The following is a 21,469-nucleotide window of genomic DNA, read 5'->3' as shown; positions in this document are numbered from 1 at the left end:
GCAAGAAAAGACAAGCAGACACATCTGATTGTACAGTTTAGAGCTAGTTTAAATTAGTTAAGTTTAGTTAAGTCCTCCCATCACAGAAAACACGAGGTTATTAAAAGCTTAAAAAAAGTGTCCCTTTAGCCTTAGCAGCAGGACGCGGATGGTTAGCATGGTTGGGTAAGATGTTTACAGATGTGCTGCATTCACGGCTCATGTTTTAACATGCCTGTGATAAAATGTAGGAACAGCTTCTCCTTCAGCAACACCAAATGCTCTTAAAAACGGTTTCCCCTTAAAATATACACGTATAAAGTTAATATTTTATGTATATAATATCACACACGGTCCAAAATGCCTTCCTCCCCATAAAAAAAAAAGATGTGTTTGTTTGTTGCAATATGTTTGTTTGTTTGTTTGTTTAAAAAAAAAAGGAAAGTCATCCCATGTTATTTCATCTAATTCTTCCCACCTGATCATCCCAGAGCTACATGAAAGAAATTCCAAAGAAAGATGCACTTCCTACTGGGAACTATGCAAAATTTCAGGTTCCTACTGTCTATAGTTTGATCAAACAAAAAAACATTTTTTTAAAAATGAAGGAATGAATGTGACTGAGTACATGTCAGCTCTGGTTAACACAGAATGATGGATGCCTGCAAATATTTGGATGTCTTATCTCTGACAGCCAAGTTGGAGGCCCGTAGAAACCACAGTTTTGCATGCAGGGGCCTGATATTTTAGTTACAGCTCGTCAGAGCGCATTTTCATACAACTGCCGTACAGTATTCCCCAGGTATGCCACTATGTACCAAATATTTTAACTTTCTTGTTATGTTCTCTCGAATTTTCCCTATATGAATTTTTAAAATGCTCATACAGGGCAGGCAAAGATTGTTTCAGAGGCAGAGCAGCATGCTTTAATTCAGTTACCATTACCTCAAAGCCCAGCAGGAAGTTTTTTTCTGGTCAAGAAGAGAGGCTGTGTGCTGGGTGCCATTACAAAACACACTGTATGTGTTGTAAATGATGACAAACATACTGTAGACATTTTTTTTTAAGTCATACTGGGAAAATGAGGAATAACACCAGATTTTTTTGGTAAGTGACTGAGCTCAAGTGTTTGTCTGGGTAGTTTAATTAAAAAATAATAATAATAATAATCATGCTAGAAGCATTTCTTAAAACACCCCTGCCTTCATCCCTTCAAATATTTTATTTTGAGAAAACTGATGACAGTAAGGACCTGCAATTTTGTATAATTCTTATTAAGAAATGCACTTTTTTATTTTATTATGTTTTTTTTTTTTTGTTTGTTTGTTTGTTTTTTACCTGCAGTTCTTTTTGTTCCTTTCTTCAGGCAAATCTGAAATGGTCAGGTGGGAAATCTTATGAATTGAGATGGAATAACCCAATAAAACAGGAGGACCTTCGGTGTTGCACACACAATGAAAGCTTGTTTTTGCCAACCAAAAAATAAATAAATAAATAAATGCCATTCACAACTCAAAATTTGCAATTATTATCCCAAATTTTCAACTTAATAACTCAAAGTTCTGAGAAGTTAATTCTCAGAAACACAAAAAAGTGACTTTTGGATGCCAACAAATGTTTGGTTGGTTGTTTTTTTCTGTGGCAGAAACAAGCTTCCATAACAAACCACTGGTGCTCAAAGAGGGGAAGAAAAACAGGAAAACGCTAAATGGAAAAATTACAACCAAAAACAGGCATTAAAAAACGAAATTTTAAAAATCCAGGTCCAGGAAGTCACAGGCAGTTTGGAATAAATAATAAAGGCTTTTATATTATTTTAGTAGCCAAAACCCCCTCAGCTTCCACCTTCTGGCTGTTGAGACACAAAGAGGCCCTGTGATTATGTTTTTCAACCTTTTTTTGTAAGCAAGGATGGAAATGAAGAACCCCTAGTGAGAGATTTAAGGGAAAGGGTGTCTATAACTTATAAAAGAAAGTCAAAGATAGGCAGCAAACCACCTTTTTAAACCTCAGACAACAGCCAGAAAGAGACTCAGGTGCAGTGTATGGCCAGTGACACTTGCACCTGAAGGCCAGAGTATGCCAGCACTATAACTAACAGGATGAGTATGATTAGGCAGATAAGAATGTTGCTTGGTTTTTAATTTCTGACATGAAAACAGTCAAATGTAAGTTAATCAGCAAGTTAGTGTTCTTCGTTGATAATTTAACAAGACAGTTCATCTGCTGATTGGCTGATTGCTGCTGTGTGTTAACTCAGGTATTAGCTAAAGTTAAAAACAAAGTGTCTCTCATTTGGTGTGACATTTATAGTTTGTGATACGCTTTTCATATGAGAGTGAGTGAAAAGTGTGACACTACACTATTTCAGACATGTAAGCTGATCCATCCACCCTCTGGACAGATCCCGGTCGATTGCAGGGCCTGCAGCCAGTTTAGAATCACTATTCAACCTAACGTGCATGTTTTTGCGCTGTTTTGCACAGCAAGACTCCAGCAGGCCACTGGATTTGAACCTAGGACCTTCTTGCTGTGAGGTGACTGAGGTGACCACCTTAACTTTAAAACAGATTGGCTTAAATTGTCATCAACCACTCTTTTGATGAGGTGTATAGCTTTAGCATCCCCACGCTTCATGGCTGAGGTTTTTATCCTGGAAAACTGTCTTTGGTCTGGATCAGGCATCAAGCGTTTGCCTACAGATTTAACAAACTAGTTTAGCTCTAAAGTTCTTTTTGGAGATTTGTTTCATGGCACGACTCCCATGGAAGCCCAATCTGTGCCAGACTTTGACGCCAACAACTGCTTGCAGATCCCTTGGTGAAGTGTGGGGGCTGAGGTTTCTGGCACAACTTCACCTTCTTCTAAAATGTTCAGAGAGGAGCGGTTAAAACTTCCGTCTCGCTTTTAGACTAAGGAACAACTTTATTGTTTGACGTACGCATTTTGGCTGATGGCCTTGTATTTATATACCTCCATTTATATACCACCACCTGTTTGAAAATTGCTAGGGTGGCCAGTCCTGAACCAGTTTAAACTGTCTTCTCCACAGCAGGGAGATGTATTTCAAACAGTTTTATTTCTCAGACTCATAAACACCCCTCCATGAATGGCTACCTTACCATGATGGAGGAGTTTGTGTGTGGCTTTTGTCCCCTGGTAGGGCATCCCAAGGCAAATTTGTCCTTGTTGATGGGACAGATGAAGAGCAATTCACAAGACCCAAACCAAGGGGAAGAAATCAAGGTTTAGTTTACCCTCCCTTGAACAGGATTCTCATGGCCTCACCCTGGAGCCAGGCCTGGAGAGGGAGGGTGGCTGGGCCTTATTCCATGGGGTTCAAACAGGAAACATGGGCCTGGACTCATGTCGGGCCATCTCCTGCAGGTGCAATGTATGCCGGGTGGTGGTCAAGGGCAGAGGCCCTGATGGTCCAATGCCCAGCTATCGAGGCTAACTGTTGGGACATGGAACCCTGGGCAGAGATTATGCCTCTCTGCTGGCCTGGGAATGCCTTAGTATTCACCGGATAAGCTGGAGGAGTGGCTGGGGAGACAAAAGGTCCTGGCTTCTTTGCTTAGGCTGCTGCTCCCGCAACCTGGCCCCAAATAAGGGGAAGAAAATAGATGGATGGAGACTCAGACATCCACAGCCCTTTCTGAAGGCCTTAGTGAGCTAACGCTTCGATAGTAAAAAGAAAAGCAGACACTAAACATCCAGTTTGAATAAGATGGGTGCCACGTGTGAATGTCAGTACTCCATGGATAGTATCACCCAAAAGCATTAAGTGAGGCTGCTGAGTCTGCTAACTAACAGGACAAAAAAATCTACTTTTTAAAGTAATGCATTAAAATACCCTGCAGATGTTTACTCCTTTTGTTGGTGCACATACAAAAATGAGATTATTTTAGTTCAATCAGGCATGTGGTAAATTAAAATGGCAGCAGTGGCAGTGAAAAGCATTTATAATCGGCCCCAGCGTGCCTTTCTCACATGATAAAAATTCACGGGACAAGTCACATGCAATGGAAGTGGTCATTAATTTTGGATCCTGCTGCTGCTGCACGTTCGCTGAAGCCAAAGATTAAACGGAGTTGAGAATTTTATTATTGGAGGCTGATTAGACTGATCCCACAAAGATCCCAATTAGTGTAAGAAAACCATGAGTGAGTGTGTGAGCATGGACGTAAAATCTTAATGACTTTATAGTAATTAAAATCCACAGCTTCAAATTTAAGAGATACACTCTGGGTCACAAATCTTCAGCAGTTTATTTGTAAAAAGAGTATTTTAGTAAATCAGTTATGCTAGAATAATGTCCAAATTATGACTCATTTATAATGTGAAATGTTATCAATTGTATCATCTCTCACATTTATACACAAAAGCCAGCTATATGTGCTGTTATAGTGGTGAATGTTCATATTAAACATGGGCAAAATTTCTAATAAATAGGTCATGTGTGCACAAATAATCTAAATGCTCTATTTGAAACCATCATTTCTTAGCTCTGTATGTCAAATACGCAATCTCAGGGATACCTTTAGACTTTGTAAAAGATGGATGCAGCCACAGTGCAGTGATGTCGTCCAGCAGTCAGGGAGATCCCTTTTGAGGTCTGATGTTGAGCATTTCCACTGGTGAACTAAGAAGCAAGATTTGGGCATGCCCAGGTAACTTTGAGTTTAGCTGTGGGTTTTAATTATTACCAAGACAAAGACTTCTTACTGCAGTACATCGCCATGGTAACTTATGCTGCTGACTTCACTTCTCTAGAAAGTACCATCATTCCTGGGAAATGCCTCAGACCTCTGTCAACCATGTGACAAATTTACAGGTAAACAGCATTTAAGTTCTTATTTATATATTACATTACTCTCAGGTCATTAAACTGCACCAGGACTGGCAGTCAAAGAAATAAAAAACTATAACCCATCACGTTCTTCTAGTGATACAGATGAGCCTTGTTAACTTGCATGATGTTTTTGTTTTGTTTTTTCCTTTCCTTCCTAGCTTCAAAAAGGGTTAACTTCAGTTTTACTGACCAAAGGACTTAAAATGCAAACACACACACACAGCTGACTATTTCCTTTAGCCTGGATTATGGTAAATGGCCTGTATTTGTATAGCGCTTTTCTAGTCCCTAAGGACCCCAAAGCGCTTTACACAACCTGTCATCCACCCATTCACACACACATTCACACACTGGATTATGTGAGCAACTTCAAATTTTTCCTAATACTGGAGTTTCCTTTCTTCTTTTAAAAACATATTTAAAAACCAAAAAAAATAAGTAAATATAATACTACAAAAAAATATCACTCTGCTGCCAGTATGTTTGTGACTGGTCAGATGTTTCCAGCGTAATCCACTTCACGTGAATATGCCAATAGAGAGTGATAAACAAATGAGATCACTTTGCCTGATTGGAAGGGAAAGTGAAGCCCGAATATGATATCCCCAGGGGCGATCTTAGCTCAAGAGTTGGGAGTTCGTCTTGTAATCGGAAGGTTTTGAATTTGCGTCATCAAGTCCAAACATAAGCGAAGTGGTATATCTAACCAATCTCAAGGTCGTTTATCCTTTTTGACTTGAACTGGGACCAGTTTACAAAACGATCATCATATTGTGTTGATTACGACTCAAAACTAGCAACTGAGATGATAAACTCAGCAGGAAACTGTTTACTGAGCTCAAACAAGTGTAATCAGTTTTGCACCCTCTGCTGGCCAAGAGAAAGAATGGGGGTTTAACACATCTGGACTGGTTTTACCTTTCATTTACGACCACCTTTTATATACAGTTTATGTTAATGACATCTACTACCAGCCCACCAGAGCCCGTTTCCCAAATATTCTTTAGGACATACAAATAAAGATTTAAAAAAAACATTTAATATCAATGTTTCCATTTAATAAAATATATTTGCAAGCAAAATAAACCGACATTTCTGTTTTATCGCTCTGTTTCTTAGCCAATTTTAATAAACAATTATTCAAGCAAACGTTTTGCCATGAGTGCGCCACTAACATGTTAATTACTCAGCCAAACCAGACTTTTAAAAACAGTTATTGCAGCTGCAGAAACCTAAAGTCTCGTGTCTACTAGTCTCATTTATTGGTTGTGCAGTTGTAGATTTGTTCTCATCTGCCACACAGTTATTAAAAGGTCATTCAAGCTGCTACGTAGCTTTGCATCGCCAATGGTACAAAAGGGAAACAACAACTCAAAGTGGAATGGCTACACGAGAGAGCGAAAACAACCATCTTTTCATCAACTCATCAATGTTTAGTACATACACATCTACAGGTGTAACAGTAGCAAGGAGCATGAGAGAAGCAGTCTATTAAGCTTTAAAAACTAGAATATGCTTAAAAAGGGATTTACTAACCACAGAAAAAGAGAAATACAATTCAAAATACTCTCTTTTCAAAAAAAATATATCTTGAAGTGGCTGTGACTAGCAGCAGTATCAAAAGTCCCCTTTATTTAAAATTTATTTCCGCAATCAATTTTTTCAAAAGACTTTCAGCTCTGGGCTTAATTTACATGTTTTTGGCATCACGCTGCTCTTAAGTGAAACCCCAGAAGACAATTTTCCTCTGCAGTTTTACTAGACAGCACTTTCCTATTTACCAACGCTTCACTGATAAATATGATCTGGATTTTAACACCATGTGCACTATGTACAAAACAAAAACTAAACTTAAAGAACGATTAGGATGCCTTTGCAGATTTTGAGGTCGGAAATGTATCCAGAATTGGATGAGATGAGGCTATCTCATCATCTTGAAATGAACCGAATTGTGATTTTTGACAAGAGGGGAAACCCCCCCAAAAACAAGCAAACAAAAAGGGTAAGATACTCCCGTGAACTACAGCCACTCCAAAATTAACTGCCATGAGTTGTTGGTTGGTAAATCATTACTTAAAAAACCAAAAAAACAAACATGAGAAAAAAAAAACAAAAAAACAAAACAAAACAAAACACTTTTCACTCATCCGAGTCACGTATCAATACATGATTTAAAAAGCAAATCTTAAATTACAACAGTGATGTTTTTGTCTGTGGAGGACTTTTGTTATCCTAAATGCCAAGAATTAAACTGCAGACTTAATAAAAGGGATGGGTTTTGTTTTTCCTTTTTAAAAACAGGGTTGACCCTCACACCCATCACCGGTCCATCATGCTGAGGATCATCTCAGGAGTCAGTTCCCCGTTCGGAGGGGCTTCAGACAGCTGCCCCGCCTGCGTAGCACCCTCTCCCTGGGTCAGCTCCTCCATCTGGATGGTCGACTTCCCTCCACCCACCACCACCTCCTGTGCAGCCTCATTGCCATCATCGTCTTGGTCGGCTCCGACCTCCTTCTTCACAATGATGTCGTCGACCTCTCCGGTGGCCTCGTCCTCCACACGGATGATAGCAGCCGCTGTTTAGGACAATTTCAGGTCAGACTAAAGACACACCTTTTCAAATTGGTACATATAGTTTGTTATCTGTGAAAAATCCAACACTACACACTACGAGTTAAATGACATCAAAAACGGTCACCAATTAAACACTTACTGTCTGGTTTGCTCTTTGGGGGGCGCCCACGCTTCCTCTTGACTGGTGGCTCCACTGGGGCTGGGATAGGGACAACAGGCGAGGCCTGCTCCACCTCCATCTCAGTCAGCAAATCCTCTTCCTCCTCTACCTCATCAAGCTCGCCCTCTATATATATATATATATATATATATATATATATATATATATATTTTTTTTTTTTTTTTAAAGGGGGGAAACAATAACTTGTTAGACTTAATCACATTTTCTTGCACGGCCTTAAAAAAATCAAGATCTGCAACAATTTAATGTAGCACCCAAACCTCTTTGACAGGCTCCTATATATTTACTTAAGACACTTTGATTATTTGTATATCAGCTTTTCAAGCACTTGTGTACGAGACCTGTGTCGTCGTCATCATCATCCCTCCTGGACTGCATCTTCCTCTTCCTGCCACGTCGTCCCTTTTTGGGTGGTGGAGTTCCGTTTTCTTCTAAAGAAGCATCACCTGTACAGCTGTCAGCATGACGTAGCATCGTGTTCTGTGGAGCAAAAACACAGAACCGTCACACCTCTGTGACATACGCACACAAACAACCCTCTCATGTGTGCACTATGATCTCAAGGGTCAGTCCTACCCTGCGAGTGAATGTCTTGCTACATTTGTTGCAGACGAAGGCAGTGGGGATGAAGTTAGGATCGTGGTAACGCTTGAAGTGCATGTCCAGGAGCTGCTTCTGACGGAAAGTTTTGTCACACTGGCTGCAGGCGAATGGCTTCTCCCCTGTGTGCGTGCGCTTGTGCATTATCATGTGGCGTTCCTGTTGGGTAACAGAACAAAAGACATTTAACGTTTGTTTAGCAGTAAAATAAACAGCAGGAGCATAACGTATTCCAGCCCAACACGGACCTGTCTGCAGCAGTAGTCACACTGGTCACATCTGAAACGCTTCTCATTCTTGTGAGTCTTCTGGTGCTGAATGAGAGCATAGCGCTCATGAAACACAGCATCGCAGTAACGACATTTCTTCCCCGTCTCAATAAATGAATGCTGTTTTCTCAGGTGAACACCTAAGATGGAGACAAAGGCATAAAAATCCAGTCAGATAAATGTCATATTGCCTTGTTATAGAGATAAAGACTCCCTGAAATATTCTGTTTCACAACACAGGGCAATCCACTAACTGAGAGCAACATGTTTACGTTCCTTTAACTGTCCTTCTGCATACAGTTTGAAGTAGAAATAGTCTCAAATCACTCACCAAGATCACTTTTACGTGCAATGACGGTATCACAGTGTGGGCAGTGAAACTTTGCCACATTCTCTGTGTGTTTCTGCAGGATGTGCATCTTCATGGTGCCGCTTTGTGTGAAACGAGCATGGCAGATGTAGCACTCGTATGGCTTCTCACCTGCAACAGAAGAAGACGAGTCAGCTACTCTCCTAAAAAAACTGGAGCTAAAACACACTTTGACTGAAAATCTAAGGATTTTACCAGAGTGTGTCCTCATGTGTCTCTTCAGCTTATAAGTGTCTCTGCTGGCATAGCTGCAAAGACTGCACTGGAAGGGTCGCTCCCCTGTGTGAGAGCGGATGTGCCTTTTCAACTTGCTCACCTGGGAAAAGAGACACATTAGCCTTTATTCCATGGTATAGAGACCAGGTTGATGCCCAATTAAATAACTAATATAACTCACCTCGACACTGGAATAGTCGCACATGGAGCACTTAAAAGGCTTCTCGTGTGTGTGCTTGTAGCGACGATGACGCACTAACTCACCGCTGGTCACAAACGCCATGTCGCAATCTGTGCATTTATGTGGCCGAGTGCCTTTAAACGAAGAAGAAAATCAGAACTGTATATTAACTGCTGGTGTAGCTGAAATCTGAAATACAACACTGGATGAAAAGGAGATAAATGCCCACTAACTTTTGCAGTAATAATAAGTAAACACTCTGAAAATTTACTTCCTCGCTCACCAAGTCCATCCAGCAAATTGTTTCTGTATTTTCTCCAAATACCTGTGTGTGTGTTGAGGTGGTTTCTCAGCAGTGTGACTGTTCTGAACGCTCTCCCGCACAAGTGACATTTATGCGGCCTCTCATCTGTGTGGCTCTTCATGTGTCGGTCCAGGTTAGAGCGCCGTGGGCAGGTGTAGCTGCACAGCTCACACTGGAAAGTCTTCTTAACACCTGGACACAGAGATGTTCAATTTAGCACTGGGAAAGAAGAAGAAAAAAAAAAAATCTCTTGAAAGTTTTCGTGTAACTTGATCAAAGTCTAACCTTTTTTCTTGATCTTTGTGGGTTTCGGGGGCTTCATGTTGCCCACAACCTTCTCAGCATTAACCTCTGACAGCAGTCCCTCCTGCTGCTCTTCCTCAAAGTCGTACACAGAAACATCCATGTCACGATCGCCTTCTGCATAGCGCAGGCGACTCTTCTTTCCCTTCTTTGCTTTACGGACAGCAGTAATGGGCTGGTAGTCAGGGTCCTTTGTCCACTCTGGGTCATCTTGCGGGGGCACAGAGGTCTCCACCTCTGCTGGCTCTTCCTCCTCCTCCTCCTCCACCCTTGTCCCTTGGAGCTCCTCGTGGGCTGCCTGGAGCTCCTCCTGCTCTACAGTCTCCACTTCACCATTTGCGCCCACTTTAACTACCTAGTGTAGGAATATGACAAATGAATCCTACTGGAACAAAGACTTCACTGAAAATCAAAGACAATCAAAAGCACCGGGTAGCCTCAAGTCATTTCTCACCTGGAAGCCCTCAGGTAAAGGAAGAGTGTGACAAATAACTGGCTCTGCATCCTTGTTAGCCGCTGACGTCTCAACATAAGTAGCCTGGAGCCCGTCTACAGTTGTAGTTGTGACAGGTACCTGCACGAGCTGAAGCTGACCCAGACCTAATGCTGCACCTGCTTGCTCCTCCATGTTCACCACCTGTGAAGAGAGACTGGACTTTATCGTTTGATGGCAAAAATAAAAGACCTGACATATATAATCTGGCTAAAAAGTTTAAACCGTGCTCTTTACAAACCTGAAGCGTGATGATCTGGCCCTCATCTCCACCTGAAACTGTCATTGTGCCACCTCCCTCCAACACCTCTGTCTTCATTTGTAGAAGAGTTGGGTCTAGAGCATCCATCACCATCATCTCCATGTTACCAGCGACTTCACCCTGCGTCAAGGCCTCTCCACCCTCTGGCAGGACCTTTCCATCCGTCACCTGAGCGGACTCCATGGAAACAACCTCGGCCTCCATGGCAATGAGCCAACAAATGCGCTAAACAGAAAGAACGTGAATATCTTTAGCAAAAGGAAAGACTGGTGTGATGGAGAATTGTTTGTAACCAAAAAGTGCTTTATTTATTTTTTTATTTGATCCCCCCCCCTTCCTTTGCCCTCTGGCTAAACTGAAACAACGGGATGGCTTTCAGTAAATCCAGACATGTTTAGACCAGATGATGAAAGCACCTAGATTAACTGAACAAACAATTTTTTAAAAAAAAAAATCCTTGTATCAATATTTGCCTGTGCACTGAAAACATTCCCAGTGTTTGGTTTTCCTTTTCCTGAATGTGCAGTATGACAAAAAGTGCTGCCAGCAGAATACAAAACTTTTCCATTTCCAGGATATCAATTACACCCATTTAAACTGGCAACTTTAGAAAAAAAAAAACAGTTTAGTGTGTAAAACTGTCCACAGTTTGTTTTGGGTTTTTTGGGGCTTATACACCAAACTCCGTTTCCCTTGTCTTTTACTTGGAGTTGATGTCAGATGAGCAGCATGCTGTTTTTGTTTACTTTTTAAAACAAAACACAAAATAAAACAAACAAAGCCCACCTCTGCTAGGGATGAGCGATGCCCCATTTTCACCAGGGCCACCAACTAGTAACTAGAGTTTATTTAATGCCTCAACCCAACATGTTCTCTGTTTTCATTTATTTTGTGCTTTCTCATCTGAACATACATACCAAACAGCGCTCAATGCATTTTGCACAAAGTATTTTAACATTTTTCATTTACTGGTCACCATATGTGGAGAAGGCCAGCTAGCTGCAGTTGTGTGTGATGACAAGAAACCTTGTTTTTAGTTAAAGGGTTTCAAATAAAGTACCTGTTCAGATAGTTTAAACGTGAAGAAAAGTTCTCCTCTTCAACTGATCAGATGGGTTGTTTTACAAAGCACAATTAAGAGGCTACAATGAAAGTTGTCTCTATTCAGATTAACTTTAAGTTCGCCACAGGTTTAAATGTGCAAGATTTAAACAATACACTAGATTTATTTAACAGTTTTATTTATAATGTAAAACAAATCGCTTAATAAATTATGCTATAGTTTTACAGATTAAGCTCCCGGGATTTAGCTTTGCTTTTTGTGAGTCAGTAAAAGTATACAAGGGACCAATAAAAGTCTCATCTCCTGGACTTGGGCCCAGTAGAGACCACAGATGTTAAGACTCACCAGAGTACTAAAAACTATCATATTTAGACTCTTTACACTAAGCACGTACAGCCATTACGCAATGACACCCCGCACAAGCCAGAGTTCGAGGAGTCCGGGTCATGTAAACTAGCACCCGAGCCAGAGTGAAACTCTGGTGGACGATGCAGAAACCGTAACCGTTTTTAATAACTGCGATGCAAATGTTTAAAAGAGTCTTCATTCCTGCCTTCCAGTGGTTATCTGGTTTGGCTGAACGCTGATAGGTTATGACTGTGAGCCAGTAACAGAAATCACATTTAGTCCGATGCTTCAGGAAGCATTTGTTCGCTTGTGTGTGATTTTTTTTAATCTAAAAATCCGTTCTCCTCCGTTCTGTTTTTATCAATTCACAGGACATCGTCCAACAGATGATGTATAGTTTAATAAGCGAAATAAAACTACTTAAATACTGTCTCGTGTTAGTTGGTTAACTCGGGAGGCGCGAGTACGTCTGAAAACAGGAAACAAAGGGCACGATAAGATGGACGTCAGGCCTGAACAAACTTAAAACAGGAACACCGATAAATACAGCCATCCCTGTGCACATACATCGAAATATCGGTCAAAAACCAACAAAATGCTCAACTGAAACAGGGAGTTACATTTTATAGACGGATTTAGTGCATTTTAGATAACGATAGAGGGAGACAAACACCCCCCGCCAGCCGCCTGGCCGGTAAGCCCGACCGTGACACCTAGAGGCCGGCGACGGCTCCTACAAAAACGTTTCCGCGTTTGGAGGCAAAGTAAAAGCTCTACTTACTCCTGGTTTCTTCCTTTCCTCGTTATGTTCACTTGGAAGCTCAGCGCCTACAGTAGCTCCTTTCAGTCCTGCAGCGGACGGCCGTAAGTGCTCCGCGCCGGGCTAATAATTTTCTCCCGCTTTGGAAGAGTGGGCCTAACATACAAAATGGCGGCCCATAAGAGCCACTGCGCCTGCGCAACTAGGTGCCCGGGGAGTAAAGAGGAGGGATCGGGATGTTGCTGTGGGTGATGGGCGCCAGATTTGAATTCAGGCGTGGGCGTGGCAACCACGGAGACGGTTATTAAAAGGGAGAGGTTATTGATTAGTTTTCTGATCTGCTATCAGTTTTTTTTTTCATCGGGAGTGACCTTTAAACATTCAACAGCATCGAGTCAAGATTAGGAATAATGTTTGCTGTATTAAAGCAGTTCATCCAGTTAGCCACTGGAGGGCGGCATGAAAGTGTCAAATTGGGGTTTACAACATGCACACAAATGAAATCGTGAGTGATAATTAGCTGCATAGTGTATGTAAGATGAAAAGAAAACCTATTTAGACTGTTGCCATGGGAAAGTGAGCTCCTGGACCCTAGCTTTTAGGACTTTTCAATTATAGCCCACCATTAATTATTTGGTTCAAAGGTTTTTTAGTTAACTAACACCAAACTAGAAACAATAACTATGTATAAAATATTTAAGTCATATGAAATAAAATAAAAAAGCAGCTAAAATTAAACGGGAAATCTTTTATTTTAGCCTTTGTTTACTAAGACTTGGAACTGGGACCTGGAACTAAACACAAAATTAAGAACAAAAATTAAACATGAGATAAAATAAAAGTAGCTAGAACACAAAAAATGACCATACAACTGAGATAGTGTGTAAAATGTAAACAAAAACAGAATTCAGTGATTTGCAAATCCCATAAACTCATATTTTATCCACACTAGAACACAGATACAAAGTAAATGTTTAAGCTGAGAAACCGCTGGAGGAACATTTTGAAATTAGGTTAATTAGACCCATGATTGGGTATAAAAACAGCATCTTAGAGAGACAGACTTTCTTAGAAGTAAAGATGGGTAGATGTTCACCAGTCTAGAATAAACTGTGTCCACAAACTGTGGAACAATTCCTGATTATTGAAAAATATTGAAAATATCTCTGAATATTGTTCCTCGATGTAAAATGTAAAAAGATTGTGAATATGTTATCATCTACAGTACATATTATCGTCACAAGATTCAGAGAATTTGGAGAAATCTCTTGTGTGCTAGGGACAAAGCTGGAAATCAGTACTGGATTCCTGTGATTCTGGGGCTCTCAGGCAGCACTGTTTTAAAAGAAAGTATGTTGTTCAATACACAGCAGTATATTCACAGTTTAAACCAGATATTTACGTACACTTTATGGAACAACATTTTTTTACTGTACAACATCAATTTAGAGTAAACTTGTTTTGTTTTGGATAAATAAATATTGAAATATCTTTTGAATTTGTTAAATGTCAGAATAAAGAGAGACAGAGCTGTCTATTTTTTATTACTTTAATCAAATTTAGGAGCACATATACACTAAGTTTATTGTTAATTTATAAGAAAACTCCAGAGGATTCCATTCTGAGCTGAAGAAGCTTCTGATAGGTTAGTAGAGTCCATGTGAGTAAATTGGTGGCACAGCTGTGGATGCATATACTGTAACGCAAAACACAGAGCCTGTTTCTTTGAAATGGGAAAATCAAGAGATGTCAACCAAAACACCAGGAAAAGAACTGTGGAGCTCCATAAGTGTGGCTTAATTTTGAATACAATTTGGTGCCATTTACAATTAAGAAATACAGATAGTTTCTCTCTTTACTCTTTATATTTATCAACCTAAAAAAATAAACATTTAGTCTGATTTGATGTTACAATTAAAAAAGTGTTTTTATCTGAAGAGTGTGTAAATATCTGGTTTCAACTGTATATTTGATGATGTTGGTGTTTGGCTTGATTGTCAGCACAAAGAGGGAGAGAGAGGAACAGAGAGGGCAAGAGAAGGAGATGGAGAATGAGGACAGAACAGAGATGGAACAAGAGCAGGTGAGACACATGTTAGTCAAATGGTCGTTTACCAAAAGTATCACCGTATCATAGGTCGTCATGTATCTCGTACCTATGTTTCTTTTTAGGTTTGTTATTTTTCAAATTCTATATTTATTAAGTTATGCAGGCTTGTTTGCACAACAAGGCTAAATAATTATATAAACTTTTCTCAATCTAAATAGTGTTTTGGTAGAATTAAAAAATAAGTGTAGTGCAGGTCTATGATGATTTTTAGTGCTACTATCATCTAGTTCTGATTCTGGTTCTGTCTTGGTTAAATCCTAAGTAGTCCTGATTGTGAACTGTTGTAGACCTGTTTTAATTCTGCCGGATCAGTTCGGGGTCTGGTTGAATTGGGGTTTAGTCCTCGTGTCTTGATACCCCCCCCCCAATCCCACATGCATACTACCTTAAGCCCTGGGTGTATCAAATGTCTGCCTCTGCCTCTGCTGGGGCCTATAAAAGTCTTAACTGCTTTGATTACTAGGTACTGGGTTTCCTTTCATAATTTTTATTTGTATTCGAACCTTAAAAACATTGAGCTGATATGTGCATAGTGAATAATGATGCAAATGATTGCATGTCGTCATCTGTCAGCTACTTGTCTAATAATTAAGACTCACATTTCTTTATAATCTGTCACAGTTTGGGAAATATTCCACGTTTTGAAGATCAGACGTGGTTGTGTTCAGCTGGCAGACAAAAGCTGTGCAGTACAGTAATTGCCTTTGAACTGTAATGCATTAAAAGCTTAACATTTCTTGAAATGCAAGTACAAATACCTCCGACATTATTTGTGAAAGTCAGTTACACGTGAACACTTGATCCCCTTGTTTGTCCTGAGCATTTCTGGACTGGTGAAGTTTCTCCAGACAACCTGCTGATTAGATGAAATTGTAATCTGAGCACTGCAGGTTTTATTTGATTTCTGTCAGCATAATAATAAGATCTAAATAACCAAGTTACTTCTAGGTTACAGTGACCTGCTGTAGGTCTGTTCTCACGTTACTTCATGTGGAACACCTGACCTTTCTTCATAAATGCAAAAACAAGTTGTTTGTGGGTTGTTATTTTGGAAAAGAAACATGAGCTCCATGTAAATATCAGCCCTGGTTTTGATTATCAAATATTCCAACCAGGAAACCAAATTCCCATGAAACCTGCAGCATGCGTCCTTTGGAGGATATGCAGCATAATTAAGATGTATGGAAACTGCTGCTAAGGGCGTGTGCCTTATTTAATGGTTCAGGAACGAGTTTTAATTTTTGAAACATAGGAGAGAACAGTGACATAACAGTAAGAGAAGAGCACAGCGATATAAACAGTGAAATACGTGAAAAAGAGACCGTGTGTGTGTGAGGAACTGTTGTGGGGGCGTGCACAACTCTATTCAGATCAAAAGCAAACATTTGTGAAGGAGAGAGGATAAAAAAAAAGGGAAAGAAAGATAAGAACTACAAAAAAGCTGTTTAAAACGTGTTTTAGATGTTTTAGACGAAAGGAGAAAATAATAATTAGAATTTGTGCAATTTTAGGGTCTGTGTGTGTATACCACACACCCGATATAACTATATATATATATAGATATGATATAATAATGACAGTACACTTTATACGCTAGAGAGATAAATATGCACAGTGCATAAACACCGGGCTTTTAAGATAACTTAATCTTGTCACCACATGCAGGAGAGGTAGAGTAAAACACAGGCGTTACACTAAATGCATGCAATGTGAAGTTTTTCAGAGTGGGTCAGTCTGTCATTTATAGCTTCTTTTCCGCATATAAAATTAATTATTAATTTATTACGTAACCACAGTAAAACATTTTGTGCACTCAGCCTTTTCACACTGGAGTAAATCGGTGCATCCATGCATGTGCCGTTCATGGGTGAGGCTGCAGGGATGAAGCAAATGTTAGTGTGGTCACTTTATCCCTGCCTCCTTATTTTATCACCATCTTTTTTTTCCCCCCGTGGTATTCCTCTCACAGAGGGGAGGGGGACAGAGAAAGGCTTGGTTCTGTTGTCAGATCTGTCAGTCTCGCCACCCCGGCCCCTCCCACCTCAGCAGAGGCATTACATACTGCCGCTGCTGCTCGTGCTCTTAGCAACGGTGCCTCGGCAACAGAGCCACGGCAACAGAGCTCCACGGCAACAGCGTGCCGTGTGTCTCCCCAATGGAGCTGCCATTGGGCGGACCGGTGCTCAGGCACTACACCCAGAGCAGACCGAGACCTCACCGACAGAAACTGAACTATCGTCCCAGCAGACCGCAGGTACTGTGCAGGAGAATCAGGGAGGTTTCTGTAAAAATGGAGAGTGAGAGAAAGGTGTGTGTGTGTGTGTTTGAGGGAGAGAGGAGGGAAAATGGAAGGGAGGGAGAGAGGAGAGATGGAATAGGGTACAGAGGGGAGAGGCAGGGGGAAGGGAAGGATGGAGGGGGAGTGCTGTAAAAGATGCCTGGTCCCCGGCTTGAATTAGGCAGTGCCATTGTACCGGTCACCGGCTGCTTCAGGAAGCCAATGAAATCTGCCTCTGTGAGAGTGGGCGCTCGTTTTCTTGCTTTCTCTTAAAAAAAAAAGGAAAAAAAGAAGCCATTCAGTTTCTTCATGTGATCGTGTAAAATATGTGTGTGAGCTCATCCGTTTTCCACTGAGCTGATCACGCTGTCACAGAGCTATTAGGCTGCAGACATTCAGTCACTCCCTTGGAGACAAATGGCCTGGGAGACAAAATTCAAGCAATTCCCCTGACAGGATATCATGTAACGGTGACTTCGGCTAAATTTGCCTTCTGGACTCGAGCCTCCCCCGACTTTCATTGCTACTTGTGGGCACAGATGTTAATGTGATCAGGACAATGCGGCTCCCAATTTTGATATCACGTTACCTATATTGGCAAAAATGAGTTATGTTGCTTCCATTCAGCGTTTAAAAAATCCAATGACGACCCCCTCCCACTCCACCCCCCAGCACCCATTGTACGTTACTGAGCAACTGAGTCCAGGGAGGCCCGGATCGTAACATAAATGGATGAGAGAATCAAACCAAAATACACCTATAGAGGCATGAGGAGTGCTAGGAGTGTGTGGGTTTTCAGAAGTGATAGTTATGTAATGTAAAGTTACATGCTGTAAGATGCGAGTTGTTCCTTGTTAGTTTGTGTGAGCCGTGGTGCAAAATATCTGATTTCTGTGTGTGTGTGTGTGTGTGTGTCTGGGGGGTAATTAGGAGACAATAATCGAGAGTGAAAATGAAGTCCTTGAGCTCATGGGGCGTGTGGATGAAGGAGTTGAAGAGTTCTTTACTAAGAGAGTACTGCCTGCTGATACACTGTGAGTATCACGGCACACAAATTAGCCCCTTCATGTTTACCCGTACAAGTGAATAGACCTTAAACTGAGACATACGACTCTTTGTACAGGAAGCTGCAGGATGAGGAATCTATCACAGTGCACGAAGTGGCTCCTGCCAGCTCTGTCCCTTGTCCGGCCCCGACGAAAACCCTCCGGAGGAAGCTGGGTGATTTCTTTACGCTCAAAAAGAGGCGAGGTTTGAAATCAGAGACGAGCCATGAGGGGCGTCCCAAAAAGGCCTCCATCGCTGATCTCATTCGCCCTCTCAGGGAGGTTGCCAGATCCGAGAAAGACAAAGACAAAGACCGAGTAAAGGAGCACGACAAGGAAAATGAAAAGGAGAAAGCAAAAGAGGCTCCCACTGCTGTTTCTGGAGAGCCAGCTGTTCGGGAGACACCTGTTTCTGGCGCTCCGCCGCTGAGGGGCGAAGCAGTGCCTCCCCGCCGAGCTCTCAGAGAGGGGAAGTCCCAGTCTCTCATTTTGCTATCTGGCTCAGCAGCAGCGGGGTCGACCAATGCCAGAAACACAGCAAAGGTGGGTGTTGCTAGAGTTAATGCCTGTTTTTTTAGTCTTTTTCATTAGTGGATAAGAACTGAAAATTGGTTTGCTGCTGCTGCTTTTAGAAACAATTTGAAGGCCAGAATAGCTTTGAACAGAAGCTCCATCTCATGCTTCAGCGTATTGGAGTTTCCAAACCCCTGCCAGGAGAGACACAGGTTTGCACATCTGCATGTCTGAATGTTGTTATGGATATCTCAGAGGCCTTAAAAAGTACTAAATGCTCCTTTTTTATGTAGGATCAAGAAGGAGAGATGAAAAAGGCCGAGTCTGAAGGTATGTGCCTTTATCTGTGATACGTTTAATAGTCTTCTCAGCTCCAGCGTAGTATTAATGAGGCTAAATTAATCTTTGAAGTCTAGGGATTTGTGTCAAAAGGATAGGCTTCTCGACATGGATCAGTTCTCCAATGAAAAGATTTAGTATCTGAGGGGCTGCGCTGATAAGCCAAGCAGGAGTCTGTGGTTCTTTCAGTCTATTATAGGGCCATTAATTCCTGTGGTAAAATGATTTTTGCCCTTCAGGTACCATCATTGACAGTAAACCCGAGCCACCTCCCACTTTCTCAAAACCTCGAACGATGTCTGCATCATCAGGTAAAACGCTGGTTTACGCTCTCATGTGTACAGAGTACAGTAAGTGAACCATTTTCACGTTTATTTTGCTTGCTTTTTAGACACAAGGCATCAGATTCGGGCAAGTGTGTCAGCGCATGAAGGAGCCGGGAAACCCGCTCTGCTTCCAAAGCCGGTTATCAAACCGGGGCCACCCCCCACAACATCTGGCCGCAACACACCTGAGAACGAGCTGGCCCAAATACAGGAAGCAGAGACACACACGCCCACTAAACTCAGCCCAGCCGCAGCGCCGTCACCTCCGGCCACCACCGCTCCCGCTGCACCGACAATCTCAAACGCGGTCCCCGACTCGACCGACTTTGAAGCTCCCCCTTCGAGTACTGTAACTCCCTCACACGCAGATGTATGCACTGACTCTCCTGCAGCAACCTCCGTCCCCGAAACTACGACCGCACCCACAGAGCCCCCTGCCAACGCATCCGTTACCCCCACCTCCTCAGAGTCTGTTACTCCAAGCCTCGCTGTCACTTCCACTTCAGCAGCAACAGTTGCCGGGCCTTCCATTACCACCTCGGAAACTGTTTCTGCTCCCAGTCACGAAAGCCCTGTTTCCACGGCATCAACAAATCTGTCAGCCAAATCGACTTTGCCAGAGCCAAATGGCGTTCTCTCACTTGATGTTGCTCCTGCTGCTGGTGGTGATGCAGCTATTTCTGTCACCACCACAGCTTCTGCGCCCTGCACCAGCGTGTCAGATGTGCCGCCGGGCTTGTCTACCACCACCATCAGCGAAGTCAGTCATGAACCAGCTTCAGTCACATCCAGTAGCTCTTCAACATTAGTCACTATGACTACATCACCTCCCTCTGACTCAAGTGATGTAATTACAGTAACAATTTCACATGACCCCACCTTTACCGCTTCCTCCACCATGGTCTCTGCTGCCCTTCCTCCTACCACCTCAGCACCTTCTACCACTCCTACAGCTCAACCTCAACCCCAGTTATCCACTGACTCCATTAACTCCGCTTCTTCATCTACCGCCATTCACCCAGCCACTACGTCCGTTCCCTCCACCTCTTCTAGTGAAACAAACCCTACAGACACCACTTCCACTGCTACCAGTCTGAACCGAGCAGAAACCACCTCCACCGCTAGTTCGTCAACCTCCGGTGCAATTAGCTCCCCACTCACGACTGGGTCAGAGCCACCTTTTCCCAACAATGTTGACACTAAGCTCACGCCAACTATCTCTAGCCTGCCCACTACTGATAACACAAGTTCTGCTGCACCACCCGCTAGCGATAGTCCAGGCCAAGATAACGTAATCCAGATATCTGATGAGAGATCCGGTGTAGGGCCTGCAGAAAAAGGCACTGGTGAGTTTTAAGTTCTGCTTGTGATCTCTGTATGTAGGTGCATGGTGAATGGTGTGTTTTATGATATTGTTTTTCTTTTAGCAGCAGATTGGGAACAAACAAGCAAAGTACTTGAGGCAGACGAGAAGAAGGAAGTGGTTGACAGTTGGAGCCAGAGTGAGAAACCAACCGTGGCCCAGAGTGAACCGACAACGAAAGAAGAGCGGGAAGAAAGTGTGAAAGCTGAAGCAGACACACCAGCTGAACCTGCAGCAGTGGAGGATGGTGAGCGCTGCACAGAGGAAGCAGTGATAGTGGGTCAAAAGCAAGAGGAAACTAAACCAGTGAGTGATAAGTGAGGAAAAAAGAAAATGCTAAACATGGGACCAACTACTGTGACGGAGGAGGGGGCAGGAGAGGCCACAGTAAAGGGTGAAGCAGAGGGAGGGGAATGATGATCCATGGCACTTCCTACAGGGACCACCACATCACAGCAGCACACCACAAAGGGTGGGCCACTGGACCAAAGAACTGAGATCCCCTCGGTGTGACGTAATCAACAAATCCAGCAGTGTCTTTGTCCTTTTTTAACTTATGTTTGAGGTTTTGCATTGCACGTGTGATTATGTACCATAAGACAATTATTGTGGTAAAAAAAAAAATACACAATGTTTACAATAGATGGATAAGAGACATAGTTATGACTATTAAATGGAGTATTGAAGTGACTGTGTGAAATCATTACTTTGAGCAACTTCATCTCAGCTTTTTGTG

At 42.0% G+C, this 21,469-nt stretch overlaps 2 protein-coding genes across 5 annotated transcripts; one reads left to right on the top strand and one right to left on the bottom strand.

The window, feature by feature from the left end:
- Positions 1–7,153: 7,153 nt before the first annotated feature.
- Positions 7,154–12,949, bottom strand: LOC146718629 (transcriptional repressor CTCF-like). The gene is made up of 13 exons (XM_085453040.1): positions 12,780–12,949; positions 10,567–10,812; positions 10,287–10,469; positions 9,815–10,187; positions 9,551–9,721; positions 9,226–9,359; positions 9,024–9,144; positions 8,790–8,939; positions 8,438–8,598; positions 8,166–8,348; positions 7,931–8,069; positions 7,548–7,694; positions 7,154–7,410 (listed from the first exon to the last, which is right to left on the bottom strand). Exons 2-13 carry the CDS (start codon positions 10,789–10,791, stop codon positions 7,154–7,156), a joined length of 2,244 nt encoding a protein of 747 aa, XP_085309166.1. The 5' UTR covers positions 10,792–10,812; positions 12,780–12,949.
- LOC146718628 (uncharacterized) lies at positions 7,379–21,423 on the top strand. Of its 4 annotated transcripts, none has more exons than XM_085453011.1 (9): positions 14,777–14,841; positions 16,838–17,122; positions 18,077–18,180; positions 18,270–18,735; positions 18,825–18,917; positions 18,999–19,035; positions 19,284–19,355; positions 19,436–20,716; positions 20,801–21,423. In XM_085453011.1, the coding sequence occupies exons 2-9, from the start codon at positions 17,024–17,026 to the stop codon at positions 21,052–21,054; spliced, it is 2,406 nt and encodes an 801-aa protein (XP_085309137.1). In that variant the 5' UTR covers positions 14,777–14,841; positions 16,838–17,023; the 3' UTR covers positions 21,055–21,423. The 4 variants fall into 4 exon arrangements, with proteins under 4 accessions (XP_085309155.1, XP_085309145.1, XP_085309137.1 ...); XM_085453002.1 differs by having other exon boundaries at positions 20,798–21,423; XM_085453029.1 differs by lacking the exons at positions 14,777–14,841; positions 16,838–17,122 and adding an exon at positions 7,379–7,429 and having other exon boundaries at positions 20,798–21,423.
- Positions 21,424–21,469: the final 46 nt, after the last annotated feature.

This window comes from Copadichromis virginalis, linkage group LG1 (genome assembly GCF_057382275.1).
Source record: "Copadichromis virginalis isolate Kocher_CV1m ecotype Utaka linkage group LG1, C_Virginalis_male_GT1.1, whole genome shotgun sequence".
Classification (NCBI taxonomy): Eukaryota; Metazoa; Chordata; class Actinopteri; order Cichliformes; family Cichlidae; genus Copadichromis; species Copadichromis virginalis.
This window is presented reverse-complemented; position numbering and strand designations above follow the sequence as displayed.